General features: G+C 57.4%; 4 protein-coding genes and 1 non-coding gene across 11 annotated transcripts; 2 read left to right on the top strand and 3 right to left on the bottom strand.

The window, feature by feature from the left end:
• Nucleotides 1-2: 2 nt before the first annotated feature.
• CRLF1 (cytokine receptor like factor 1) lies at nucleotides 3-10488 on the top strand (the record flags this gene model as incomplete). The annotated part of the gene is made up of 9 exons (XM_049639424.1): nucleotides 3-78; nucleotides 4688-4969; nucleotides 5267-5396; nucleotides 5573-5742; nucleotides 6771-6928; nucleotides 7006-7174; nucleotides 9277-9464; nucleotides 9578-9620; nucleotides 10169-10488. Coding segments are annotated over 9 exons (1230 nt in total), but the record flags the coding sequence as incomplete, so codon positions are not given.
• On the top strand, nucleotides 7439-7511 carry TRNAK-CUU (transfer RNA lysine (anticodon CUU)). Its single transcript has one exon. It is a non-coding gene; the product is annotated as a tRNA-Lys (tRNA).
• Nucleotides 10489-10785: 297 nt separating the features above from the next.
• REX1BD (required for excision 1-B domain containing) lies at nucleotides 10786-13691 on the bottom strand. Of its 4 annotated transcripts, none has more exons than XM_049640273.1 (5): nucleotides 13406-13690; nucleotides 13229-13311; nucleotides 12641-12869; nucleotides 11661-11740; nucleotides 10786-11025 (listed from the first exon to the last, which is right to left on the bottom strand). In XM_049640273.1, the coding sequence occupies exons 1-5, from the start codon at nucleotides 13505-13507 to the stop codon at nucleotides 10953-10955; spliced, it is 567 nt and encodes a 188-aa protein (XP_049496230.1). In that variant the 5' UTR covers nucleotides 13508-13690; the 3' UTR covers nucleotides 10786-10952. The 4 variants fall into 4 exon arrangements, with proteins under 4 accessions (XP_049496230.1, XP_049496231.1, XP_049496232.1 ...); XM_049640274.1 differs by having other exon boundaries at nucleotides 12641-12845; nucleotides 13406-13687; XM_049640275.1 differs by having other exon boundaries at nucleotides 10965-11196; nucleotides 13406-13691.
• A 1606-nt stretch (nucleotides 13692-15297) lies between these two features.
• On the bottom strand, nucleotides 15298-18536 carry UBA52 (ubiquitin A-52 residue ribosomal protein fusion product 1). Of its 3 annotated transcripts, none has more exons than XM_049640277.1 (5): nucleotides 18431-18536; nucleotides 17234-17347; nucleotides 16877-16963; nucleotides 15580-15682; nucleotides 15298-15483 (listed from the first exon to the last, which is right to left on the bottom strand). In XM_049640277.1, the coding sequence occupies exons 2-5, from the start codon at nucleotides 17334-17336 to the stop codon at nucleotides 15390-15392; spliced, it is 387 nt and encodes a 128-aa protein (XP_049496234.1). In that variant the 5' UTR covers nucleotides 17337-17347; nucleotides 18431-18536; the 3' UTR covers nucleotides 15298-15389. The 3 variants fall into 3 exon arrangements, with proteins under 3 accessions (XP_049496234.1, XP_049496237.1, XP_049496235.1); XM_049640280.1 differs by having other exon boundaries at nucleotides 17234-17344; nucleotides 18431-18492; XM_049640278.1 differs by lacking the exon at nucleotides 18431-18536 and adding an exon at nucleotides 18336-18356.
• Nucleotides 18537-20329: 1793 nt separating this feature from the next.
• KXD1 (KxDL motif containing 1) lies at nucleotides 20330-27218 on the bottom strand. 2 transcript variants are annotated; one of them, XM_049640271.1, is made up of 5 exons: nucleotides 26941-27218; nucleotides 24254-24375; nucleotides 23134-23286; nucleotides 21505-21551; nucleotides 20330-20559 (listed from the first exon to the last, which is right to left on the bottom strand). In XM_049640271.1, the coding sequence occupies exons 1-5, from the start codon at nucleotides 26989-26991 to the stop codon at nucleotides 20330-20332; spliced, it is 603 nt and encodes a 200-aa protein (XP_049496228.1). In that variant the 5' UTR covers nucleotides 26992-27218. The 2 variants fall into 2 exon arrangements, with proteins under 2 accessions (XP_049496228.1, XP_049496229.1); XM_049640272.1 differs by lacking the exon at nucleotides 26941-27218 and adding an exon at nucleotides 26658-26810.
• Between the last annotated feature and the right edge of the window lie 760 nt (nucleotides 27219-27978).

Genomic DNA, 27978 nt, shown 5'->3' with positions numbered 1-27978 from the left:
CCGCGCGGCGGCCGCCGCCGCTGCTGCCCCTACTGCTACTCTGCGTCCTCGGGGCGCCGAGAGCCGGATCAGGAGCCCGTGAGTACCCGGCGTCCTGTTCCCTTCTTCCCGCCTGGGCCGAGAGCGTGCGCCCCGGGGGCAGCTGCGGGGGGAGGGGGGCGCGGGCGCCACCTGGACGGCCCGGGAACAAAGGAAGGCGCCCCCGGCGCGGCCCTCGGGGCGCCCTCACCTGCGGGGCGCACGGCGCCGCAGTCCCCCGGCCAGAGGGTCTGGCTTCCACGCCCTAGGCCTTCTTACCTGGGCCGCCCGGCCGGGGACACCCGGCTCTGCCCTGGGGGTCGGGGGTGCCGCGGCCTGGGACTCGCTGAACTCCAGGACGCGGCGGGTGCACGCAACAGCGCCCGTGGACTCGGAGCCGTGGAGACCAAGGGGCACCGCTCCCAGTCAGGGGCGCACGCGGTAGGCGCGTTGGGTGCTGGCTCCGGGCGCCCCCCCTCCCCGAGTGGAGGGATGAGCCCCGCGAGGAAGGCGGGGCGGCGGGAGGGGGGCCGCTCTGGCCGCCTGGCGCGCGGCCCGGGGTCCCCGGGGACGCGCCTCTCCGCGGGCCGGCGCCGCCGCCGCCGCCCTCCCCTGGCGGGACCCCGCGCTCGGGGGTCCGCGGAGTCCCAGCCACCGGCGGGCTCGGAACCATTCCTGGCCAGGCTGCGCGGGGCTGAGAGTCTCCACCGAGAGAAATCTTTGTGAGCGAGTGGGTGAGAGTGAGAGGGAGCAGGAGCCAGAGAGTCGGGGCACCAGTGGCCCAGCCTTGGTGGTGGTGGTGGGGGGGGTGCAACAGGGAACCCACGGCCCGCAGCCCAAGACCCCCGCCTTGTCAGGAGCTCCTGGCCCCCGGCACTCTCTGTCCCCCCCATCAGAAGCACACCCCCTCCAGGACACCGTCTCTACATCCAGACCCTCTCTGGGACACACCCAAAGACACACAAAGACACACTGGCTTGTGGCCCGTCACCCTCGCCCTCAGATGAGCGCACACTGCAGCCCAGATGCACATTCGCACACCATCGGGGCGCGCACACACACATTCCATCCCTGACACACACACATTCGTGGTCACACACATTCCTCCGGGGGAGGCAACACAGGGGTATACACGCAGGCACAGCCTGCCCTAGACGTTCCCAGTCATTCCATGCGCCCCATCCAGGCGCGCGGGTCGCTGGGGGCCCCCCCCCGCACACACTGCTCCCCAGGCCATCCCACGCTACACAGAGCCATTTGCAAGCTTCCTGTGGTGCTCTTCCAGAAAGGACGGGGTCTGGGCACCCCCTGGGGACACTTGCTGAAAGCCCCGCATGCCCGAGGTGCCTGGGCAGGTGAGGGGCTGACCCAGGCCCTCCGGGGTTCCCTGGCAACCCTGCTCTAGGCCGTGAGCAGTGCCTGTAAGTGCCACTGTTAGCGGCTGGCTTTGTTTCCCAGTCCGCAGAGCAGCAGGCAAAGGTGGTGGTTGGGGGGATTGTTGTGCGTGTGTTTTTTCCTTTAAGAGGGAAGAAATTAAATAAAAGATTCTCACACCTCAGCAATATGTTTCTACTTACGGTGTGTCTTAGCACCTGAGCAGCAGGCGGGTGGGTCGTAAAGTGTCTGCAGGTACCAGCGGGACAGGAGATGGGGACCCCTGTCGGGACCCCGGGATGGAGGCCACCCTCCTGCCTTGCTTGCAGAGAATCTCACACTTTTCCCTTTTAAAACACATGGTGTTCCTTTTTAATAACGGCAGTGGCTCCAGATTGGGAAGGGAGAAGGAAAAAAACTTTTAAAGGCCCCAGCTCTGTGTGAAAGGCAGGGAGGCAGGGAGCAAGGGGAGGGGGGTGGTTGTCCAAAAGCTTAGCTCAGGGATATGCTTTGGGGAGCCTTCTAGGAGGCCCCCCAAACCAGGCAAGGGCCCCTACGACCTTCGTGGGCTGTTCCCAGCTGCTTTGCCTGGCCTGAAATGTGTGCGTCCAGGTCCCAAGCGCCTTGGCCCATTGTTTGGGGAGACCTGAAGGGACCTGGGAGCCAGCTGGGACCTCAGAACTGGGACGGGCTGTAATCCCCATAGTTCCTAGGTGCTGCAGTGTGCTGGGCCCTCTGGACATCATGATCTCATCTCATTAATCTCCCCAACAGGTAGAACGTATTTTCCTCCCATTTTATGGAGGAGGAAACTGAGAACAGGAGAGGGGAAGCCAATTGCTCAGGTGCTCCAGCTGGGATTGGCACCGACGTCCCAGGAGAAGTCCTCATTCTGACCTTTTCTGGTGGAACTTGGTGGGGGGGGGGGGGGGGGGGACTGGCCTGTCCAGGCCCGCCTGGCCTTGCCCTCTCGCCCTGTCCCCCGCCCAGCCCCAGGAGGGCAGCTGCAGCTGCTGGCAGGCAGGCCACGCCAGCCCAGGCCAGGCGGGTGTGGCAGAGGGGCAGTGCCCCCCAGCCAAGACCCCCCAGAGAGCCCCTTCCTGGCTAAGAGGATGCTGGTGGGTGGGGGGCAGGAGGGGCGTGACCTACCCCCAAACGGTTGAGAGTGGGCCTGGGGTCCAGGCAGGCCTGGCCGTGCCTCCCACCCTGGTGGGGGGGCCCAGGCAGGAAGCGGTGGGTGGGCCGGGGCAGAGACGCTGGCACGCCCGAGTTCATGCCGAAGGAATTCCGAATTAGCGGGCGGCTGGCTGCCTGGGACCTCCGGGGCGGCCCCCTGGCCCCCGCCCCCGGCCGCCCCCGCCTCCTCGGCTCTGGCCCGCTCAGCCGGCTTCTTCGCACGGACGCTGAGACCTCCGGCGAGCCCTGGGCCAAGCCCCAAACGCAACTGTGATCCCAGGCTCCAGCAAGAAATGGCCCTCAAGCCAAGTTTGCCCCGGAAAACCGTCAGGGCCAGCGGGGAGAACCACGTCCACCCCACCTCGCCCATCTGAGGCAGTGAGGGCCAGCAAAGGGCAGCCGCTGGCATTTAGGGTGCCTCCCAAGGGGCCAGGATCACCCTGTCCTTGGCTGCCATCTTAGGGAAGCTGGGCTACCCCCACCCCGCTGCCCCCCTGCAGTCCCTTTTTACAGCTGCCTGGGAATCCTTTTAAAATGTAAATCTTCCCCTGTTAGGAACCCTGGAATAACCCCTCCCTGCAGGTCTGGCACTGCTGACCTCCCAGACCTCATTCCCCACCACTCCTGCCCCAGGACCTTTGCACTTGCTGCTCCCACTGCCTGGACACTCTCTCCCAGATGTTTTCTTGGTTACTTCAACTTTATTCAGGTCTCAGCTCAAATGCCTCATCAGATAGGTCTCCTGGGGGTGTGCTTCACTTTCTCCCGTATTTATTCTTAGATATTTATTTGTTCTTTTTCCTGTTGCTCCCTTGGATTCAAGGCCCACAAGGGCAGGAATATTGAGTATCTTGGTCACCATTGTGCCCTCAGCTCCTGGCAAACTGTAGATGTTCCATTCATGCATGCATGCATGAATGAACAAATGAGTGAATGAGTCCTCACAACTGCTCTTGGTGGAGGGGGAGGCCCCTTCCCAGAGGCTCAAAGAAGTAAAGTGAATGGGCCAAGCTTCCACAGTCAGCTGGGGGCATTTGAACCCAGGTCAGCCTGGCTTAAACATCCCACAGGGTTGTCCTTAAGACAATATTTTCACTCCTCTCAAACATGTGGTTTATACCACGATGCCCATTTTCCAGATGGGGAGACTGAGGCTCAGAGAGGGGTATCAGGGTCTTGGACTGCGCAGCCTCTCACCCTTACCTGGACCTTGGTTTCTCCTTGGATAAAAACAGACTCGTCTTAGGTTCTAACCCCAGCAGTAGACAGGAGGGAGGACATCAACCATGGTATCCCTGAGACCCTTGTGCCCAGCACCCAGTTCCACACAATCCTGTTTAGGAAGTCACTTTCCATCTGATCTTCACAATGGCCCTAGGGATCATGAGCTTTCTTGCTCCCGTCTTGCAGATTAGGAAAAATGAGTTGAAGGAAAGAACAATGAGAGCCAGTCCCTTTGGATGGGGGTTGGGGGCCTAGAGTTTGCCCCGGCCTCCTTCAGTTTCAGCAGCATAGGGCAACAAATCTGGGTTTTGGTAGCGTGCCCTTCTCTCATTCAATGACTTTGGGCAAGAGATGATGACTCAGAGCCTCAGTTTTTTCACCTGTAAGATTACCAGGATTCTAGTAGGAGTCAGTACACTTTTTTAGAAGTGTCTCCCTCCCCCCACCCCCAAAGACATACCTACTATATGTGTGCCTGTAGGGATATCAATCTTTTATTTCTAATTGCCAAAAATGAAGAAAAGTAAAGAAAAGGCAAGAAAAAGAATGTAATAGTTGTCAGAACTATGTGCGAAGCCAGATTTACTTGAGTCTGAATGGGCGTTTATGCCTGAGTTTTGTGACCGCTCCCAGAGCCTTGGGCACATCCGTGAAGATGCGGCATTGAAGGACCTGAGTTGTGGAATCACAACAGTCCTGAGGCTAAATCTTGATTTGCCGCCAACCTTGGGCTGGTCACTTGGCCTAATTGAGCCTCAGTTTCCTTATCTGTGAAATGGGAGACAAAAATAAACAGCTCGTTTGTAGGATTGCCATGAGTCCAGAAGTCCTAGCATGGTGGGGGGCTCAGGGCAACTCCATCTCACGCCTGACGGGCACTCCTCTCTGACCCCAGACACGGCTGTCATCAGCCCCCAGGACCCCACGCTCCTCATCGGCTCCTCCCTGCAGGCCACATGCTCAGTGCACGGGGACCCGTCAGGCGCCACAGCCGAGGGCCTCTACTGGACCCTCAACGGACGCCGCCTAGCCCCCGAGCTCTCCCGTGTGCTCAACGCCTCCACCCTGGCCCTCGCCCTGGCCAACCTCAACGGATCCAGGCAGCAGTCAGGCGACAACCTCGTGTGCCACGCTCGTGACGGCAGCATCCTGGCCGGCTCCTGTCTCTATGTTGGCTGTAAGCGGGCCCCCAGGATATCCACGGGCAACTCCTGGGAGAGGGGCATGCATCACGGGCCCTCTGGCCCAGGACGGAACAGTGGGCATGCTGGTTGAGAGGCAGGGACTTCTGGGCGTGGGCATGAGAGCCTGGAACCCCCGAACCTGTCCCCAGGAGGTTCCAGGCAGACAGCCTTGCCAACAGCCACTCTGGTCACCCTCCTTCTACTCCAGGATGGGGGCCCAGCTGGTGGCTAGGAACCTCACCTATCCAGGGCTGGTCCAGACCCTCAGTCCCCTGCACCCCCTTCCCCAGTGCCCCCAGAGAAACCCTTCAACATCAGCTGCTGGTCCAAGAACATGAAGGACCTGACATGCCGCTGGACGCCGGGAGCCCAAGGGGAAACCTTCCTCCACACCAACTACTCTCTCAAGTACAAGCTGAGGTTGGTGGTGGTGGTGGTGGCCCTTGGGTGACGTGTGTTCCAGCCTGGCTGTGAGGTCTCGGCAAAGCCCACCCTCTCCAAGCCGGGTGTCCCTTCTGCCCTCTGGGGCTGCCATGGGGAGGTCTGGGGGTCTGAAGAGACTCTTCTGTGTCCTCACACCCCCTCCTGCCCTGCAGGTGGTACGGGCAGGACAACACGTGTGAGGAGTACCACACGGTAGGGCCTCATTCCTGCCACATCCCCAAGGACCTGGCTCTCTTTACGCCCTATGAGATCTGGGTAGAGGCCACCAACCGGCTGGGCTCGGCCCGCTCCGATGTGCTCACCCTGGACATCCTGGATGTGGGTGAGCCCCCCCCACCCCAGCTCCTAGGCCCACGAGGGAGCCTGCACCTCCTCTCTCGGCTCAGCTCATGGCTGAGGCTCCAGCTCCGACCCTGGCTCGGGCCGGGAGGAACTAGGCATCCACCCATCGGTCCCCAGTCCCCTAAAGCAGCCAGGATACCCCCACTCTGTGGAGAACACCTGGCCTGGCTGCCTCCCCCTCGGCAGCCCAGGTGTGCAGGAGGGGGCCCCGGGGGAGCTGGGAGGGGGCGCCCAGGTCGGGAGGCGCCCCAGGAAGCCTCAGCCTGGAGCTGGGGGGGGGGGGGGTGCGCAGGCGGGAGGCAGGAAACGGATGATCTGCGAGCAGAATTGGGCCTAATCTAATTAGGGTGTTTCTCAGCCCCTAGCAGGCCTGTGCCTTAACCCTTTCAGACCCTCACTAAGGCCTCAGGGGGAGAGGCCAGACCTCTCTGCTGCCCACAGGGCTCCCAGAAGGATCCCCAGAAAGCTAGTAGCCATCCCCCACCCCAGTCGGCTTCCTGCCTTGCTTCCTCAAGTCCTGAAGGTGCAGTGGGCAGGTTCTGAGCCTCAGTCTTCCCTCTGCACCAGGAAGGCTGTCATTTGAAAACTTTTGTAAACAAAGAAGGTCCAGAGGTGCAGGTGGGCAGTGGAGGGGGGGGGGGTGAGGTCAGGAGGAGCTTCCCAGGGGTCTGGCAGCCTCATGGCCCCCTGGCCTCCTGGGCATAATAATAACAATAGCATCAGCCAGGCAGCGTCTGCTTTTACATAGTTCCCTGAAGATAGGATTATGTTTCTCCTGTCACAGATAATAAGGGTGATAACAGCTAACATTAATTGAGTGCTTCTAGGTGCTGAGTGTTTCCCAAATATTATCTAATGTAATCCACCCGTCCTGAAAGGGTGGGGGGGTGGGGGAGAGGGCAGAATCCAGGCAGGTGCCACCAAAGCCCTGTGCGCTGAGATTCGAGCCCACACGGGGCCAGCCCGGTTCTAGGACAGCTGAGTGATGAAGCCCCGCCCGCCCCACAGTGACCACCGATCCCCCACCCGATGTGCACGTGAGCCGAGTTGGGGGCCTGGAGGACCAGCTGAGCGTACGCTGGGTTTCCCCGCCGGCCCTCAAGGACTTCCTCTTCCAAGCCAAGTACCAAATCCGCTACCGAGTGGAGGACAGCGTGGATTGGAAGGTGCCTGACACCCCCACCCCACCCCCACCCCTTGCGCCTCCCCCGCCCCCGGCCTCTGACCCTGCCACTGCCGCCAGGTGGTGGACGATGTGAGCAACCAGACCTCCTGCCGCCTGGCCGGCCTGAAGCCAGGCACAGTCTACTTCGTGCAAGTGCGCTGCAATCCCTTTGGCATCTACGGCTCCAAGAAGGCAGGGATCTGGAGCGAGTGGAGCCACCCCACGGCCGCCTCCACCCCTCGCAGTGGTGAGCACCCTAGCAGGGCTGGGTGGTCAGGAGACTTCTCCCAAAGCAGCGAGAGCCTCTGTTTCTTTGTTTCCTCCGAGAGAGCAGAGGTCTCAAGTTGGTGGCTCCTGGGGCCAAATGTGGCCCTTGGATCCATTTTCTTTGACCTGTCATTTGTGGGGGGGGAGGGAGTTTGACCTACTTGCAGACATTTAAAGACAGGAAGTTTTAACACCAGTATCTCAGGTTTCCTGGAAAAATTAATTGTCTAGAAAATGTTGGGGTGCCTGGCTGGCTCAGCTGGAAGAGCATGAGACTCTTGATCTCAGGGTTGTGAGTTCAAGCCCCACGTTGGGTTTAGAGAGTAGTTAAAGATAAAATCTTGAAAAAAGAAAATGTAACAGGACACAGCCAGAGTTGCCCCACAGCCCCCATCAGCAGAGGTGGCCCCTTCTTCACTCAGGGCCCTCACTCTCTAGTGGCCCCATCCCCACCAGGCCCATTTTGCCCATCTGTACCCCCTCCCTAATCCCTAAAGGCAAGTGAGTTTGAAACCTCTGCTTCTGAGGCTGATCAGCTACCAACTCTCCCTCTAATGGGCCTTGGTTTCCCCTTCTGATCAAGGTAGGGGAATGGGGACCATCAGGGGCCCGAGTCTGACTTCCCTTGCCATCTGGGGCTTCTCTAAGCCCATGAGCCTCCATTCTCTTTGCGAAATGGTACGGAATATGTTACATGAAATGTCTGCCCTCAGCTTTTCCATCTGGAAAGTGGGGACAATAATCATACCCACCTCAGGCTATTGTTAGGGTTAGATGAGGTAATCCAAGAAAGTGCACTCGCCTGGTGGGTGCCATCTAAGTGTTTGCAAGTGGTACTTACTATGGTTCCCATCTCCTGCGCCCCCACAGTTTCACCCCAAGGGAGCCTCCTCTTCTTAGGTGAGGACACAGAGGCCCTAGGAGGTTCAGCCAGCCCCCAAGGTCACACAGGGATCTGAATTCGGTTTCCTTGAAGTCCAGGTCCATCCTCGTGGGATGATGGGAAAACTGAGGCCCAGAGGGTGTTTCAAAGCGGGGGGGGGGGGACGGTGGGGGGCAGAGCCAGGCTTCAGCCAGTTCCCCAGCCCCCATCCTAGGCCCCTCCAGGTTCTGGGGGTGGGCGGGAGTGAACACGGCCGGGAGGGGCCTGCGCCTTGGCCCCTGCTCGTGCCCAGCACCTGCGATTCTTGCACGGGAGCCAGCAGGCGGCTGCGTCCGCTGGAGAGGCTAGGGAGGCCGGGGGAGGCCAGCAGGGGCGGTGGGGGCCGTGGCCGTGCCAGGGCCTGTCAGCGGGTTCCCGGCGTTATTTATGACGTGAGGCCGATGTCCTTATCTGCCGGCCTGCTAGGGGCTGGCTGCGGCCGGCAGCTGGACAGACAGGCCGGCCTCCCACCTGGCCCTCCCAGCCCACTCCCCATCCCACTGGTTCCTTCTCTCAGGCCTGTCCTGGGGACCGTCCCTCCCCCTGGCCCCCTTGGGGTCTCGTCTCACTGTCTCCCTCCATCCCTCTGTCACTCTCTTCCCCTGTATCTCTCTGCATTTCTGCCTTTTCTGGTTTCTGTATCCCTACATCCCCACATCACTGTCTCTGCCCACTCCAGTCCTCTCTTGACCTTGCCCTTTTCTGTCCCTCTGCATTTGCTGTCCCCTGTTGCTTTGGCCCTCCCGACATCTCCCTGTCTCTCCTTGTCTCCATCTTTCCATCTCTGCCTCTCTTTCTCCAGCTCTCTCTCTCTCTCTCTCTCTTTCTCTGTCCCCTGCTCGGTGTCTGAGTCTCATCTCATCTGGCCCTGGCTTCGCTCCTTCTCCCCCTCCCTTCCACTCACACCTGGCTCAGGCCACGGGAATCAGTTTCCTGGAGGAGACATGAAGGAAGACCTTCTCCTTCCCCTGCCTCCTACCTCCTCGGGGGCTCAGCTGGGCTGCTGTGCTGGGTGGTAGACAGGACCCGGTCCCGGAGAAACCGGGAGGGAGGCGCCCAAGGGCAACACGGTCCCACCAAGGCGCGGAACCTCCCTCTGCTGCCCTCGCGCGCCCTCTGGCGGGCGCGTCATGACGCTGCGGCTCCTCCCCCCACATCAGAGCGCCCGGGCCCGGGCGGCGGGGCGTGCGAGCCGCGGGGCGGCGAGCCGAGCTCGGGGCCGGTGCGGCGCGAGCTCAAGCAGTTCCTGGGCTGGCTCAAGAAGCACGCGTACTGCTCGAACCTGAGCTTCCGCCTCTACGACCAGTGGCGAGCCTGGATGCAGAAGTCACACAAGACCCGCAACCAGGTAGGAAGGAGGGACCCGCGGGCGAGGGATGGAGTGGTGGGGGCTGGGAGGGAATCAGGCTGGGGAGGTAGGTCCGCAGCCCCCAGACACTGCCTCCTTCCTTCCAAGCACAGGACGAGGGGATCCTGCCCTCGGGCAGACGGGGCACGACGAGAGGTAAGGGGGGCCCACCCCAGCTGCCGGGGGGGGGGGGCGGGCGGGCAAGGGAGGGAGACAAGGGCCCCTCCTGGTGGCCACAGGCCCGTGGGCCCCCCACCCTCAGCCTTAGAGTTGCTGAGATGGAATCCCTTCCTCCATGTCTTATTCATCAGCATTTACCTAACACCTAGTGATTACCTAGTCCTGTGGCCTTTAGCCTAGTAAAAGCATCTGACCCCGGAAAACGTCCAAAGTCGAATGTCATCTTCAAGAATGAACATACTCACCCCAGTTAGCATATATGAGCACCTACTGCATGCTCGCCCTGTGCCAAGTGCTTTACCCACAGGACACCCTTTGGGACGAACAGATAGTGTTACTTCTCAAATGGGGAAACCAAGGCCCTGAAAGGGGCAGTACCCTACTCAAGGTCACCAAGCTGAAAGTGGCAGGGCCCCGACCTGAACTGGGGCCTCCTCAACTGCTCTGTAATTGGCAGAGTACCCTTGGAGGGTACTGGCCCCTCCCAGGCTCCCTGCTTAGCTTGGCTTCCCCTCTGCCTGCAGGTCCTGCCAGATAAGCTCTAGGGACTGGGGCCACCCTCCCTGCTGCGTGGAGACCTGGGGGCTGCACCCAGACTGGGGGCTAACTCTGTACCCTCACCTCAGGGCACCGAGCACCCTCAGCAGGAGCTGGGGTGGGTGTTCTGAGGGTCACAACATCCTTGACCTCCATGTGAGGCCACTCTTGGGTGCAACTCCAGTGGGGGTGTGTGTGAGGATTGGCTAAGCTGCCCAGAACCCCTGCCAGGGCTGGGGGTGAAGAGGGGTCATTATTCCCCCGCCCCCACCTCATCCAGGACCCCTGCAAAGAATCTTTTTAAATAAACAAGCTATTTAGGTGCCCTGATTGTGAAGATGTTTGGGGCTCGATTGGCCCAGGGGCCGTGGGGTTTAGGGGAAGCACGAGGAATCCTAATGACCCACCCTATGGGCTTGGAATCTTTGCCTCCCAGAATTTCAGACTCTGTCTCCAGGATGTGAAATATCTGGTTTTAAACTCACTGGAGGGTGTGATCCAAAACACCAGCCCTACTGTCCAGGAGCAGGGGGGAGTCATACCTGCCATCCCTGGCCTTGTGGGGCCTCCTCCCCAGGGACACCCACTCCAGCACCCCAGGACACAGAGACAGTGGAGCAGCTACAGACGAAGGGTTCTTTATTGTGGGAGGTGCAGCAAACTCAAGGGCAGTCGGCGACCTGGTGGAGCGTGACCCCAGCCAGCTGACAGTCAAGGGGTAGGCTTGGGGACATTTCCCATATCCCTTGGTGTGTCACTGGGGAGCCACCATCACTCAGCAGATTCTGCATCAAACCTAAGGTCCTGAAGAACCTCGCTGATCGCTTCCATGGTTTTAATTACCCTACAAGAGTGGATGGGAACTATAAATAAAACCCAGATGGGGCGAATTAGCTGCCACTGCGAAGCTCCTAGGGGGCCGTGGCAAGCCCCGGGCCCTCCTGCCCGCCGCCAGAGTTCCAGGCAGAACTAGTGGCCGAGAGAACCATTTGGGTGCCTGGGAGAAGGGGTGGTCCTGTGGGTGAGAGTGGGCAGAGAGAAAAAGCCGTCTTGAGCAGGTGCCATCAGAAGGTTGTGCTATGTCACATAGCAGATATTGAGTGGGTGTGCACTCGTGGGTGCTTGCGGGGACTGGAGGTAGGAATGTGCAGGCCCGTGTCTGGTGGGCAACCGTGTCCAAGCTCTTAAGTCCAGCCATGTGAGCAAGATGGGCATGTATGAGGTGCCCAACTGTGTCCCAGAAATGTGCGAGTCTGGTGTGAAATTGTAGGGCGTGTGCACCGGGACAATGTGTGCTGTATGTCTGGGAACCACCAGGTAAGGAGGACTCCAGTGTGCACACCCTAAGGGTTGTGTGCAGGTCCAAAGGGTCAGCCCAGTATGACTGTGCCAGCCTTGGGGCACACCTGGCTGAGAGTGGGTGCCTGAAGGTGCACGTGCAAATCTAACACCTCCAGCCCACTGGGAGTAAGCGCTCACTTCATCTTCAGCTGGTGCGTCTCCAGGGTGTCTTCCTGCCCAGTCAGCTCTGGCGTCCCCATCAGCTGCAGCAGGGCCACCTGATGTGGGCAACCGGAAGGATGTCACAGCTGGCAGGACCCCCCCGCCCTCCCACACAGATCAGGCAGGGAGACACTGAAGCACCCAGAAAGGCAGCACAGGATGGGGGCATGGCAGGATTTCGCAACGGGTGGTGCTTCGCAAGCACGGAGTCTGCGAGTCAGTTTCAAGGGCCCCCGAGAAGGATCGAGTGGGCAGGCCCTAGATTAGTGGGTGGCGCAATGTGGGTGTGGTCGCGTGAAGGCGTGGCAGGGGCATAGCGGCACAGGCTCAGCCAGGAATTGGTGACAGGGGTGGAGTAGGTAGGACCTCATAGTCCCAAGGACGCGTGTGGAAGTGGGCCAAACACCTAGACTGGGATTGGGGTCTCCTAAAGCAGCGTGGCCTGGGAATCCCACTTTAGAGAGCGACGTGGGCGTGGCCTCACGTGGGCTCGGCCTGGGAAGTGCGTCTCGGTCGGGATTGGCTGTAGGGGTAGAGTAGGCGGGGTCTTGGAACCCAGGGGAGGAGTAGGGCCAGAACCTAGACGGGGATATATATAGCGTTACCCAAGAGGGTGTCTGCTGTGGAAATTCACGCTCCCCAGTATGCACCGGGTTGAGGACCAGACCTGAGGCTATGGGAATAGCCAAGGGGTAGGAGCGTAGTGGGGGCGGGCACTGGGCACAGCACTGGGGCTCCGGGGAAGTGGGCGTGTCCTGGGACTACGAGGGGCCAGGGCGGGAGAATCCCAAGTGAAACCTTAGTGGAGGATTGAGGTGGGGCAGGGAGAAGTGGGGTCAGGGGCGCCGGGGCTGGGGTTTGGGTGGCCGGATTCTGGCTGTCGCCTATGAGGTGCACAGAGGGCCACGACAGACCAGGCGCGGCGAAGGGGACAGGGGCAGAGGATGGGGCCTCACCGTTGCCAGGCGCGTCTGCTCCAGCTGTTGCAGGCTTCGCACGTGGCTCGCGAGCAGCGGCTGCCCTCTGGGCCCAGACAGCTCGGCCTCCACCGCCAGCACCTCCCGCGAGGCGGCGGCGAAGGCCTGGGTCACCTCGTGCACCGTGCTCCGGTAGCGGGGGAAGTCGTAGGGCGGGCCGCTTCGCAGGTACTGGAGGTGGCCTCTGCGGCAGGTGGGGGTCCTGAGGCTACGCCCCCAGGCTCTCAGGCCCTGCACCCGCACTGACCACCTGAAAGTCCCCCAGGAAGGGTCCTTGGACCCCAGAGTGTGGAGGACACTCTCTGACTCCCGCAGGGTAAACGGAGATGGGCGCACTCCTGCGCTTGGGGAAGGGAGAGACGCCACGCGGAGTGGCCCATCGGGCAGTGGGGACGCGCCCTGGGTCCCAGCGGGGGAAAGCAAAGATCTGGTCCCCCAGCGAACCCCTCCCCACCTCTGACAACACAGCCGCTCAGGGACCCAGCTCCGCCCGCAGGCACGCCCATCCCCGGAGCTGGCTTGGGGCTGAACTCTGCGACCCCTGCCCACCCCTGCGCCCGCACTTACTCCTCCAGCCGGCGGAAGGCCTGCGCGCGCTCAGCCTGCAACTGGTGGATGCGCTGCACCAGCGCCCGGATCGGGGCATCTTTCTACGGGGCGGGGGGCATGGCTGGGGCATGAGGCCGGCGCCCCCAAGCCTGCACCGCCCACCCCGCGCCTGCTCCTGCTCAGGCCCGGGCTCACCCAGGGCCACTCTGGCTCCTCGCGCTCCGGGACACCGGTGGCCACCGCAGTACCATGCACCGAGGGGACGGCGGAGTCCGCCGAGGCCTTGGCAGTGATCATGACTGCGCAGCCCCGGCCCTGCCCAAGATTAGGGCGCTCCGCTGCACCAGGCGCCCCCTGCAGGCCCGGAGGTCTCCGCACCCCAACCTGTGGCCGGCCAAACCGGAAACTTGGGAGATCCAGAGGAAGAAGGGAGGAAAGACCAGAGTCTTAGGCCCTGTACCCCCCATCCACCTCGTTTGTCTCCGTCGAGCTCCTGCTTCCTATCGTGTTTGTCCTAGAATGTACAGCTCTGTAAACAAGGCCATCCCTCGGTTTGTTCGTACACATTTATCTCAACGTCTTTCACACTCCCATCCCATTTCCCACTCAAATAAAAAGAGCCCAAGAGGTGATCTTTTGCTATGATTGCTGTGACATGAGGATTTGATCAGAGGTTCCAATACCGGAGAGTCCAAAAGGCTGGAATGCAGCTTTTTAAAAAAAATGCTTGAGGGGCACCTGGGTGGCTCTGTCAGTTAATCACCCGACTTCGGCTCAGGTCAGGATCTCACGGTCCGTGAGTTCAAGCCCTGCGTCGGGCTCTGTGCTGACCGCTCAGAGCCTGCAGCCTGTTTCAGATTCTGTGTCTTCCTCTCTCTCTCTCTGCCCCTCCCCTGTTCATGCTCTCTCTCTGTCTCAAAAATAAATAAACGTTAAAATTAAAAAAAAAAAAAAAAAAGCATATTAAAAAATGCTTGAGAGGGAGAGAATCCCAAGTAGGCTCTGCTCTGTCAGCCCAGAGCCCCATGTGGGGCTTCATCTCACCCATGAGATCTTGACTTGAGCAGAAACCAAGAGTCGGATGCTTAACCAACGACTCACCCAGGAGCCCCCAGCTGTTTAACAAATCTGGCAAACTGGCAGGTACTGTGTGCACTCCTCAGAAAGGAGCTAGCTGAAGGGAGCCTGTGCAAAGGCCCAGAGTCTGGGGTAGGGGTGAGGCCAGCAGGGCTTCGTTTTAAGTGCACGGGAGGCATTGGAGCTTTCTGCTGGGGATACACTACCTTGTTTGAGCTTTGGGAAGCTTCTTTCTCCAGGGATAAGTAGATGTTGGTAGCCTAGCCTAGGAAGCAGGGGCCAGCAGTTAACAGGGTTGAAACCCATGAAACAATAGAGACATTAGCCTTTAGCTGGTACTCCAGATCTGAGTCACTGTCCAGGCCTGGGTTGTCACCTGACACAAAGCCCCAGTCATCTCGACAAATAAAAGCATGGCCTTACCGGGGCCAGTCCAGGGCACTCCGAAGCTCACCTGATTCTCAGGAGCATCAGCACAAGGTTTATCAACACCAAGGCCTGCCCCTCCAAGACTGAGGTTAGAGGGCTTAGGTGGGCCCAGGTGCTCCTCATATTCAGCCAACGGAGAACACGTTTTACACTAGGTGCAGTTTTTGTCTACCCACCCACACCTGGACACCTCCAGGGCACAGGCATGAAGTCATCCGAGTGGCTGAGTAGGGCCCAGGCGGTGACATGGCTGACCTGCAGTCTGGCAAGAGCCTGGGCTTGGGGGGGTTGGGGGAGTCTCCATTAAGGATGACAAAATGCAGACAGGCAGGTTCATGAGGGTATGCGGCAGAGGGCCGAGACTGAAACCCGTGTGCACTGTGGCTGTGAAAAACCCTGTTAGATGTGAAGGGCAGGGACCACAGCACATTTTATAGCTGAGACGATCAAAACCCAAAGGACACGGGACTCTTCAAGGGCTGTGCAGAATCAAGTGATGGGAGTCCCTCCGGGAGATGCCCACAACTCAGCCAGCTCCTCCTTGGACACACCAGCCATGCAGACACCAGTTACTGCTCCAGTCAATGAAAGGGAAACTTTATTGAGGCCCCAGGGCCTTGGGGCTCGGGCAGGAGGCCGTCCTGCAGGCAAAGGAAGAGCCGGTGGAGGGGCCTTATTTGACCTTCTTCTTGGGGCGCAGGTTGTTGGTGTGGCCGCACTTCTTCTTGCGGCAGTTGACTGCACGGGGGTGCAGGCGAGCATAACACCTGCAGAAGGATGAGGGAGACTGGTGAGGACACACCCCAACCCAAGCCCTCCCCACCGGGGCCAGCCACCCCCTGCCGCCACCTGCGAGTACTCACTTGCGGCAGATCATCTTGTCGCAGTTGTATTTCTGGGCCAGCTGGCGGAGGGAAGGCTCAATGATGCCACCCCGCAGGCGAAGCACCAAGTGCAGGGTGGACTCTAGGAGGGGAAGGTCAGAGAGAGACAGTGACCAAGCCTGGCCCCAGCACCTCAGGCGCAGGGTAGGGCCCTCCAGAACTTCCTCAAATGAGAATCCCTTGGGTACTCTATACGTAGATGGACATACTGGCCCAGACCACCCCACACAACCTCCATCTCACTTCCCACCAGCCCAGGCTTTGGGCAGTCTGAGACTAACATATGCTAACCACAATGTGCATTGGGGTTCTCAACAGACAAGGTAATTTGTGAGGGATGTAAAGATGATCTTTCATTTTGCTGAGAAATTAAATCTAGTTGCTACAGAAAGTGACAAGGATTCCTTTACGATAGGGACAAAATTTCTCTTATCACATTTTTATACATGTTTTTAAAGATTTTATTTTTGTGGGGGCGCCTGGGTGGCTCAGTCGGTTAAGCGTCCAACTTTGGCCCAGGTCATGATCTCACGGTTCGTGGGTTCAAGCCCCGCAACGGTCTCTGTGCTGACAGCTCGGAGCCTGAAGCCTGCTTCTGATTCTGTGTCTCCCTCTCTCTCTGCCCCTCCCCTGCTCACGCTCTGTCTCTCAAAAATAAAAAATAAGAAATAAAAAAATAAGAAATAAAAAAAAAGATTTTATTTTTGGGGTGCCTGGGTGGCTCAGTTAAGCAACTGACTTTGACTCAGGTCATGATCTCACAGTTCATGAGTTCAAACCCCATGTTGGGCTCTGTGTGGACAGCTCAGAGCCTGGAACCTGCTTCAGATTCTAGGTCTCCCTCTCTGTCCTTTGCCTGCTCACACGGTCTCTCTCTCCAATATAAACGTTAAAAAAAAAAAAATGTTATCTTTAAGTAATCTCAACACCCAATGTGGGGTTTGAACTCACAACCCAAAGATCAAGAGTTGCGTGCTCTACTGAGCCAGACTGGTGTCCCTCTTAGCACATTTTTAAACAAAACAGTCTTTTAAAGAAAAAAAGGTGAGCATGATCAAGAGAAACCACTGCCACACCTGGAAACCTAAGTGGCGACCAGGAGATGCTTCCCCCAGTGAAAACATTATTTTATAAAAGACTCCTCTAGCCCCATCTGATCACCTCCCCCCACCCTCCCCAATGCTGCCAATGAGATCATCAAAGCCTCATCCTTGCAAAGCCTCTTCCTTGGTTCTAGGCCTCGCGGGCCTCTGTCCAGCCACTCAACTCCCAGTACCTTTCTGGATATTGTAGTCTGACAGAGTGCGGCCGTCTTCCAGCTGTTTGCCCGCGAAAATCAGACGCTGCTGGTCAGGAGGGATGCCTGGGAAGAGGAAAGCTCAGACTAAGACTCTGGCAAGCACATTGCTGGCAGCTTCCCTTCTCCCCGCAGGCGTGTTCTGGCATAGCCTCCAACCTATCAAAGGGGAAACTGAGGTGGAGAGAACAAGCTGTCCTCTTAAGATCACACAAGGGAAGCACTGGCCAAGGCTGAGGTCTATACAAGCCCAGCACCCATCCTGCACATGACGTGTCTCCTCTGGGCCGAGAGGGATTGCTGCTGAACAGAACCTCTGGACTCCGCTCAACTCACCCTCCTTGTCTTGGATTTTGGCTTTGACATTCTCAATGGTGTCACTGGGCTCAACCTCGAGGGTGATGGTCTTGCCCGTTAGGGTCTTCACAAAGATCTGCATCTCTGCGACTGCTGGAGGGTGGGGAGGAATAGGATGAAGAGGTTAAGAACTGCAGGTCTGAGCAGCTTGAGCTCAGGGGCTGGCCAGCCCCGTGCCAGTATCAACCACAAGTCCTGGCCCATCCCAGCGCCTGTTTCCTTCCACCTCTCTGAGGCTACAGCCCAAATATCCTATAGTCAAAGACTGTGCTTTCCGCACCTTACCCCTGGACCCCTGTGGCAAAGTGTGCTTCATGGGAGCAAAGACAGTGGTTATCCTCCTTGGGCCCAGCAAATGAAATTCTGGCAACTTTGAAGATGGAATGAGAAGTACGTAGCCGGGGCACCATTTGGTCAGGCACGTTTTCTTCCAGGGTGGCCGGGAGGTCCCATCCTCCCTCCCTTCCCTACCCCTCTGTAAGCCGCATTTGCTCCACAAGCAGCCCTTCCTGCAACCTGAATGGGAATCCCGTTTTGGCAGCCGCTCCTCCCACACATTTTCCTCGGTGGCAGTTCTCTCCAACTCCAAGCTCAGACATCCGACACCCTGGCTTCCCTCGAAGTTATACCCAAACTCGCCCACACTTCTTGCCTTTGCTCCAACCCATAAACAGTACCTGCCAAGCACGTGTCAGGTACTTGTTTACACATATTTCATCTCCCCCCCCCCAAAAAAAAAACCTTATAAGGAGGATGCTACCACCCTCTCCTTACAGATATATGAGAGAAGGCAAGTAGTGAATCACACTGTGGGAGGGGGAAAGGACTTAATATTTTCAAAAGGTTTGGCGCATTGTGGGACACCAAAAAAAAAAAACCCAAAAAAACAAAACTTGCGCTTAGTACCCCCTCCCCCTTGCCCAGAAAGTTCATCCGCGCCCCCAGGCCTCCTGGGATAGCTTGGGCCGGAGGGGCGCATAGGCTCCTCTCCCAAAGACCCGTTCGCCACCCGGGGCCCAGTCCCGCCTGGGAACCTCGGCTCCACGCGCCCAACTTAGCCGACCCGGCCGCCCTGCCGAACCTGGCCCGCGTGGACGGGTTCCGGGCTGTCCCTTCCGCCACCGGGACGCCCGCGGCCTCCCACAGCCTCCCGCCCGACCCCGGTCTGGAGCGAACCCGCAACGCCGCTGCCACCAAACCGCTCGGGAACCTCGTTGAAGAGAAAGAGGGCGACGGACCGGAAACCGCCGATTTGCCGCTGAGAGCGCCTGCGCACCGAGCACGCTGCGCGCTTGCGTCACAATCCGCGCCGCGCATCGTACCCCACCCCCGGCCCCCCCCCCGCCGCCGTATTGGGTGCTGGCTAACGAAGCCGCAGCCCCCGTGGGCGAGTGTCACCCACCCGCTTCCGGGTGCATTCCCCTGTCCTCCAGGGCACGTGAGGGGACGGCCTCACCTTTCCAGGTTGTCTCTCAGTTGGCTAAAAACTGCACGTAACGGTCACTCGGGGAATGCTTGTTGACAAGAGTAGAGGAGACAATTTGTGCTAAAGCGAAGGAATTAGGCAGAGGGTCAACGGGTCCGGGACTCAGGGCTCAGGACGGGAAGGTGGTAGGCGGCACAGGGGTGGGACGTGCCCGAACCCTCGGGAGCCACCTATCACCTAGGAGTTAGATATTTGAAAACTTTCTAGCCGCTGTGCCTGGAGGAATTTCAAGGCGGCGCCTATCAGAGCAGTGAGGGAAGGTGAAGCTGATGCCCTCACTCAAAATGGGGTGCCACCCAGGGTCAGTTTGGGGCCAAAGAGGACTTCTGATAGGACCAAGGAGTCGTGGATGGCTAAACAGTGCCAGGAACGGGAAGGGTGAGGGCTGAGAAGTTACGTGTAGGTTTGGCAGGGTTCCTCTTTATTTCCTTGAACACTTACCAGCGCCCCCTATTAACAGGCAAAAGCACACACTCTTGGATCTAGGAAGATGTCTTTAATAACGTAATTTTTAAGTGCTTAAAAGAACTCTACAGGGAACTCTACACAGTGTCTAATGGGGAAAGGGACCCGGCCTGCCTCCCTGAGGAGTCCATCCTGAGACCGATCTGGAGAAGTTACTCAGAGATAAGGGAACCGGCACGTGTGAGTACATAGGTAGTGATAGGAACTTGGGTTATTACGGTTGCTACCACTGGAGACGGCCACCAAGAGCAGCCACGTCTCTACCTCAGTGGTGCCTGGCCGTCCATATACCCCTCCTGTCTCACGTCCTGCACTTATCCCCCTTATGGCATCCTGGCCCCAAGGATGGAAGGAAGCCACCGCTAAGTACACCCTTCCCTTTTTAGTAACAGAGTCTTTTTATTGATAACTTCCCAACAGCATCTGTAAACATCGGGTACAAAAATATTCCGTTTAACTCTGTTTTCCAAGGTGGCTCAGCTTGCTCCATGGAGGTCCTGGGAGAGGCCTGCTGGGCCCTGAGGGTTCACACCTCTGGCCAGAGAAACACAGACCTCATCAGGCTTGCAGCTGAATGGCCCGCCTCCATCTTGAGCCTTCTACAACTGTCTCAGAAGCCTCCTTGACATACCAACTGGAGACAGCATTCAATACTTTTGTTGGAGGAAAGGGCAGGGAGACCAGAATTAGTAGGTACAGGGATGGGTTGGGGTGAACTCAGACATGACAGTGCCGATCCACTTTGAGGTGGTCTTGACCAGGGCATCGGGGCAGGGGCCTTCTGGCTCTGGTCTCTGGGAGCCTTTAAATGTTTAGAGCAGACCTCAAGCCTGGCTCTGGAAAAGCTCCCTTATGCCCAGCCCATAACTCCAGCTGCGCTGGTCATCCCCTGGCCTGGCAGAGGGGTCTGCAGAAGACAGATGTTCTCAGTGAGGAGGAATTGGGAATGATAGACCCCCCAGGAACTCCACACCCCTGGAGGGAGTCTTGTCCCCCAGGAGCCCTGGGGGACAGAACAGGGTGGCAAAGCTGTTGATCTCCAGGCAGGGTTACCTACTGCCACCTCAGACACCTGGGGAGAGCTGTCACTTCCCTGAGACCCCTCGGGGCGCCAGGGAGTAGGGTTACTCCCCCGGTGTCTCCTCATCGTCCGTCTGGCTGCGGCCATTGATGGCAGGAGAGCTGGACCGGACATGGGAAAGGTCCTCGAAGCCAGGACTGAGGGAGGGTGAGACAATGTCAGGGCTGGTGTCACATGAGCCCGTGCTCTGTTCTGAGGTGGCAATGGTGGTCGTGGTGCTGGGTGGTATGGGATCTTCATCCTCGTCCTCCAGGAGGGATGCTTCTGGGATGTCTGGGGGAAGGAGGTCAGGAGTTGGCTTAGTCACTGTGGCGGGCACCGTGATGAGGGATTCACTGGGCCTATGACCCCTAACAGCTCCCCTGCCACCCCGTGGGGCCTAACTTGGCCCATTTTACAGAGGAGGAAACTGAGGCCCAGGCAGAGGAGAGGTTTCCCTTCAGGGTATAAGGACCCAGGTTCTCGGGAGTCAGGCCAACACAGGCCTGAGCCTAGCTCTGCCCTCTTGACTGTTTTGCCAGGGCCAAGCCTCTCACTACCCTTGCCTCAGCATTCTGCTCTATAAACAAAGCAGGCCTAATGATAGCATTGCCTTGTTTGGGTTTTGTTGTTTTTGAAGTAAGCACTACATTCAACAGGGGGCTTGAATTCAAACCCCAAGATCGAGAGCCGCATGCTCTACTGACAGGCAATCAGGTACCCGACAGCACTGCCTTTGTGCCTATGGTTGTTAGCAGCCCTGAGGTAGGGAGATGTTGGCCCGTTTGGCAGAGGGGGTAAACTGAGAGTCAGCATAGGGGGTGCTGCACTTCCTCTGAGAAGTCACTGCTCCTTAGGGCTACAGTTTCCCCCTGTATGAAATGGGATACTCACAGCCCCCACTCTCATGGGTGGTTGCAGGTAAGAGCCTAGCTCATAGAGCTACACTACATCCACTTGGGCAAGGACTGTCATTGTTCTTACCCACATTCCCCTGCGTAACCTCCCCCAGGGAGGGGATCCTAGTCCCAGCACCTGCTCTACAGATTGCCAAGACCAGCCAAGCACCCATGCCCCTGCCCCCTGCTCCAAGTCTCTCTAGATCTACAGCCCACCAGGACCTGGGCTCAGTGTCAGCCCCTGAGGTGACCTTCCAGAAGCCAGACCTGGGGTGAGGGTGCTGGCATCCGTGGGTGCAGAGGCCAGACGTGGGGCACAGGAGCCCTGGGTGACACTTACGGCTGAAGGCCTCCGGGTGCTGCCTGGCCAGCTTCCCTTTCAGCGTCCTGCAGGGGAAGGGAAGGCATACAGGGCTGAACCTGCCAAGCGGACAGGCTGGGCCTGGTGCACGCCAGGAACCCTTGCTGCAGTTGAAGGTGGGTGGGGGATGGGAACTCCCCCCAACCCTTTCCTGCTTGTCACTCTGCTCCCGGGCTGGAAGGAGGCCCATGTGCTCAGCCCTGCGGACCTCCCAGCCCTAGGATAGATGGCAGCTGCTCAGCTGTCAAGAGCTTGTGCGTGTCCTCCGTGCTGGGTCTGGCTAGGCCCTCTATCTGCAATGCCTTTCTTAGGTCTAATCCTTCCCTGCCCAGATAACCCTCCAGGAGGCTTCCTCACCCCTTCCTCAGCTGTCGCTCCTCTGGGTGACTTGTCCCATCCTGTCCCCCACCACGAGGATGACAGTGTCTGTGTGGGGGCCAGGAGTGATTATGCGCACCCCAGACACTGAGTACTTGCAGACATTGAACTGACGTTCACAGAGAAACGCCTCCTTCATTTTTAATCAGCTGTTTTGCCTTTCTTCCTACAGTAATGAAGTCCCCGGGGTGCCTGGGTGGCTCAGTCGGTTGAGAGCCCAGCTTCGGCTCAGGTCATGATCTCACGGTTCGTGGGTTCGAGCCCCGCATGGGGCTCTGTGCTGACAGCTCAGAGCCTGGAGGCTGCTTCGGATTCTGTGCCTCCCTCTCTCTCTCTGCCCCTCCCCCGCTCATGCTCTGTCTGTCAAAAATAAATAAGCATTAAAAAAAAAAAAAAGTAATGAAGTCACCTTTACAAAGAATAACAAAGGGGTCTTCGGGGGGTGGAGTCTCATCCTTGACTGTGGTGACCCAGTCCCCACCAGAAGCACCACCGTTGCTGGGTCCCCACCCACGAGGCAACTGGGCAGACACAACTATCCCCTTCCTGGGTGATACAGATATGCACAAAAGAGGCCAACACTTGGGGTTCCTGCTCACCCTCAAAACCACGCCTGGGCAACCAGCCTGATGAGACACCTCAGAAAATATGTGTTTTTATACGGGATTTAATTGGCCTGTCTCATGATCTTCTGTTCCTGAGTCTGCCAGTGGGTGGGGCTGCCCCCAGGACAGAGTAAGTGGTGCTGTCAGCTGGAAATACAGCTGCAGCTCTGGCTAGTTCCAGGCCCAGGCATGTGGCCACAGTGATGCAGGCTCCGGGTGCTGCACTGAGCATTCTACGTGCTTAGGGACCTGAACGTCATTCTTCTCTGTCCTCACAGAAAACAGCTCAGAAAAGACCCACCAAAACTGGCAACGTCAGATGCCTTTCGAGAGAAGACCTGGGCCGGGGGCTGGAGGACCAGAGACTTGCCTTTCACTGTCTGCACTTGCCTGCCTTTTGCATCCTGCATCTGGTACTACGTTGCAGTTATTGACATAAAAATAAAATCTAAATCCAGAAACTTCAAGATTTTATCCCAAACTTCAGATCTTCTCAGACGCTAAGTGAGCGATGAAGCCTCAGAGAACAAATTAGCAGAATCTCTGTTTTGCAGAGTGGATGATCCTCATTGAAGAGGGGAGAAACCTGAGGGGGAGGCAGAAGCTGGAGAGGCTGGGGACCCACCTGATCCTGCGGAAGATGCTGTCCAGGTCCCGCTTCATCTCCACCAGGGTCCTTGTGTGGTGCAGGAAGCGCTCGCTCATTTGCTGCAGGCGGGCGCTTGACAGGTTGTTGAAATTCAACAGCATCTCATTGGTCTTCTCAAAGCGGTCCAGCCTGGCAGCAAAGAGAAGGCACCAGCCCTGCAAACCATGCCCTATAAACTGATCGTGCTAGGCCCTTTCCTGCTTCATGATCTTTGCATGTGTTGTTTCCTTGCCATGTAGAACTCTACCTGCTGTTTGAGCCATCTAGCGAACTCCTACTCAACCTTCAAAACCCTACCCAAGTACATCCTTCTCATGTATAAACCCTCCCTCAAGCAGACTCTGACTCCCCTGAGTCCCTAGACCCAGGTTATTCCTCTGGCCCAGCCCTGACACCATGGGGCCATGGTGTGTGTCTGGTTTTGTCTCCCCTCATTCTGGGAGTTCACCAGGCCAGGCCTAAATCTGACCCAGACAAACCCAGTACCCCTGTCACAGGTGGAGAGAAATGGAAGGGTATCAGGTCGCTGCTGTGTCATAAATGGAAGGAAGAGCCTTTGGCTTAAATACACAAAAATAAAGCCACAGGAGGCTGTGCTTCCATCCCAAGATTGTGTAAGCCTCTCTTCCCCACAGAGCAGGCTGGAATCAGTCACAGTGGTCACAGTGCCAAGCCCTTAAGGAGGGCAAAGGTGTTGACAGCCCCTCCGAAAGACCACAGGTCCTCTGCAGAGACAGCCTGGGTTGTGAGAGACTAGATTCCCAACAGGAGATTAGCTCACTGGCTTCCTTAAATCCCCTCCCGCAGCCCCTTCCTATTCCCCCAACAGCCCACCCCGGGCCTTGGGATAGGAGCTGCTACAGCCCCTGCCAAGCCATCCACAGCTGCGAAACCATCCCAAAGCCTTGCTTCCTGTGCCAAGGCCTCGCCTCCAGGCCAGGAAGGAATTTACTTTGGAGCCAGTCGGCAGATTTGCTCATTTCCTTCATTTTATCACCAGTGTGGGCCCAGGGTAAGGGCAGACAGGGCAAGAATGCTGGCCAGCGAGTGGATTCCTTCCCACGCCTGGGGCCCACAGCCCTTGGCTACCACTCACATGTTCTTCTGAGCCAGGATGATAGCATTGACGTCGTCTGTATTCACCATGCTTAGGATGCGGCTGCAGAAGACCCTCGAGGCCGAGTCCGGGGGGTCCATCTCTTCCTCCTCCTCCGCTGCCTAAAACAGGCAAGGCGAAAGAGTCTTCAGTCTGCACTAGGCCGTGGGGTTGCTGGGACAGAAAGGAGGGGCTGGGAACGCGGGCCACGAGTTGGTCATGCCACCTGAGCCTCAGCTTTGTCATCCTGAGAATCCAGGGGTGTTGGGAGGACATATTTGTAAATTGCACCCAAGCACATCAGAATCCCATCACCCACCGACCTCTGTGGCCCCCACTCTCCACGTGCCCAAGGCCACGGCCACCTTCCGCCTGCATAGATTTGCCAGCCTCTTCCTACATCCCCCCAACTTTGCTCATCCCACCATAGGGCTTTTGCACCTGCCGTCCTCACATACATGACTGCCCCCTCAAATCATCACCACCTCCAGTATCTTTTCTCCCGTGATGACTGCCCCTCCTCTCGACTCTGATCGCTTTTATAAGCACTTTGCCTTATTTTATTCATCGACTCATCTCCTCCTGAAATTATCTTAGTAATCATTTGACTTTTTTGTCCGTCGCTACCAAAGCAATGTCAGCTTCAAGAGAGCAAAGGCCTCCAGAGCCCAGCCCAGAAACCGGTTCACAGCAAGGGGTCACCAGAACTTAGCTTGGTGGAGGCAACCAGAGGCTTTCAAACTCTGCTCTGACTCTAGGGTTTTATTAGCAAATTCAAGCCAAGAATTTCAGCCAGGCTACGGGCCCCAGCAACCCAGATGGCTGTGTGGCTAGGTAGATGACCATCATGGCAGGTGGGGGGCCTCCTGGACCCTGCCAGGGCAGGAAGGGCCACAGGTTCGGCACTCACCCTCAGGGGCGAGGGTGTCAGGTAAAACCCAGAATCTTGACATAGCTTGGCTCTGGGGTCCACGTATTTAACTGCTGACAGAAAGGCCCATTTGCAATTGGTTGAGATTCACATGCAGAATCACAAAGGGCTTTCAGAGCCCTTAATCCACTCTCCTCTTTATTGAGCACTTACTGTATGCTAACCAATGCACTAACTTTATACACCGGGAACTGTTACCCTTACTTACATATTAGGAAAACGGAGACTCAGAAACTGAGAAACTGGACCATTGTCACATACTCTGTAAACCCGAGTCACAATTCAGATGCCCAGTCTGCAGGACCCACGAGTGTGAATCTGAACGGATGTTCAGTATCCACCTCTGCCAGGACAGCGGCTTCTTACAGTAACTGACTACTACCAGACTTCTGAATTTTTCCAGGAAAAAAAAAAACAAACCCTCAGAAATGTGTATAATGAGGACACTTGGGCCCAAAGGGCAGAATCGTGTGGCAGGAAGCCCACAGCTAGTGCTTGGCAGGGCACAAGATTTGGACCTGTGTAAAATGGTTCTGCTTCAAGGGGCTCTTTCCAGTCTCTGGCTCCCAGACGTGAGGGCTGATTCAAGGCACGCTCCCCTGCCTCAGGAAAACTTCCCTAACAGCTAGTCTGGCCCACAAACAGAGTAGAAATGACCTAGCACGGGCTCTGGTCTCTGCTCCAAATATTACTTATGAGGGAAATACGCAGAAAAGGAGGCTGTGTGACCTTGGGAGGGTCACCGCACCTCCCTGAGTTTTCTCATCCAGACAATGGAGTAATAAAGAATCAGAATCTCACAGCGCTGTCTGTGATAGTGATAACGAGCTGGGTTCGGAGCAGGCTGCTTCTCCATGGAGAGTATGAAGTCCTAGGGCGGGGCCAGGGAATCAGCATTGTAGTAAGGGGCTCCCTGGTCCTTCCAAGAACAGGAGCCAACACTTGTACAGCACTTCATTTTATCCCCAATCATCCCTACGAAGCAAACACTATCATCTCCAAGGGCAACTAAGGCTCACAGGGGTTGGCTCAGTTACCCAAGGTCACACGGCAAGGCGGAAGAGCCATGAATTCCACCCAGTATTTAACAGAATTTAATTTGGCGGCCCAAGCTTAGCAAAACCCGCGAGAGAGGCGGGACTCGCCTATCCCCTCACGCCCCGCCCCTGCAAAGCGGGGAAACTGAGGCCCAAAGACTGCAACGCCCGGTTCCGGGTGACACTGCAGGCTGAACACAAGCAGCCCCGGCTCCGGCGCCCTGGCTCCGGAATCGGCCCGTGGCGCCGCCGGCGCACACATTGCGCGGACGGGGAAACTGAGGCCTGTAGGCAGGGGGAGTGCCCAGATGTGGCCAGCGGCGCGCCCCACCCCGCAACAGCCCGGGGGCCGCGCCCGACCCGGCCCGGCTCCCCAGCGGCCCCGGCATTCCCAGCCCCACCCCGAACTCGGCCCCGGCGTCGGTGGCAGCAGCACCTGCACATCTGGCGGCCTTGCTCGCGCTTCCGGGATGGCGCCCGTGCCGCCACGACGTCACCACGCAACACGCGTGCAACCGCGCGTATAGGCGACGTGCCCGGAGCCGATATGCGTGCTAGGAGTCGCAGCAGGAAGGGGTGGGGCTTAGGCGCTGCTACAGTTAGCAAGTGCGTCACAACGAATAGCCAATCAAGCCGTCCCTCTGACGCCTGCGTAGTTTCCAAGGCCCGAGATGCCCAGCAGCCGGAAGGGGTTGGGGGTGTCTAAAAGGCGTCTTTACTTTGTAGATGTTGAGACTGAAGTTGAGCGGCAGGGACTCCCTCAAAGTCATGCGATGCTCAAGTGGCCTGTAGTTGACCCAGACCCAGGCATCCTGCTTCCTAGGTGGGAAATCAGATTCATCCAGTTCAAAAATCCCTGCTCTGCTTTTGGTGACCTTTTTCTGGTCCAGGATCCCGCATTATGTTTAAGTGTATCTCCTTAGTCTCCACTCTGGGACAGTTCCTCAGTCTTTCCTAATCATTTATGACCTTAGTATTTTTGAAGAGTGCTGGTTTTCTAGACTACTCATCAATATGGGTTTGTCCAATATTTCCTCATAATTAGACTGAAGTTTCTCACTTTGGGCAGGATTCCCGCAGAAGCGATGTTATAGCCGTCTCGATGCGTCATGTCTGGCGTCACAGGATATTGATGTGTCTCACTACTGGTGATGTTGACTTTGCTTACTTGCTTAAGCAATGTCTGTCAGTTTCTCCACTGTTAAGTTACCATTTTTCTCTTTGCAATAAGTATCTTACGGGGAGATACATAGCGCAAATACCCTAGCGCTTTTTTTTTTATTTAATATATTTTCACCCACTCGTTTTTGCACCCATCCATGGCTCTTGCCAGCAACAATTACTATGGTTATTTTCTACTTACTAGTTTATAATTATTATTTGGAATTCTATTGTAAACAAGAGCTGTCCATTCTTCACTAGTTATGCACTTATTCAAGTATTTATGTATTTATTATTTGGGGGGGGGGGCGGCGCCTGGGTGGCTCAGTTGGTTAGGCATCTGACTCTTGACTTCAGTTCGGGTCATGATCTTGCAGTTGGTGAGTTCAAGCCCCACATAGGGCTCTGCCCTGACAGTGCACAGCCTGCTTGGGATACTCTCTCTCCTCTCTCTGCCTCTCTTTCTCTCTCAAGGTAAATAGCTAAACTTAAAAAAAAAGATTTTAGGGGCGCCTGGATTGCTCAGTAGGTTGTGTCGGACTTCAGCTCAGGTTATGATCTCAGGGCTCATGAGTTCGAGCCTAGCATCAGGCTAT

The sequence above is a fragment of the Panthera uncia genome, chromosome A2 (genome assembly GCF_023721935.1).
Source record: "Panthera uncia isolate 11264 chromosome A2, Puncia_PCG_1.0, whole genome shotgun sequence".
NCBI lineage: Eukaryota > Metazoa > Chordata > Mammalia > Carnivora > Felidae > Panthera > Panthera uncia.
Note: the sequence above shows the minus strand (reverse complement) of the source record. Positions and strands in the feature narration are given on the sequence as shown.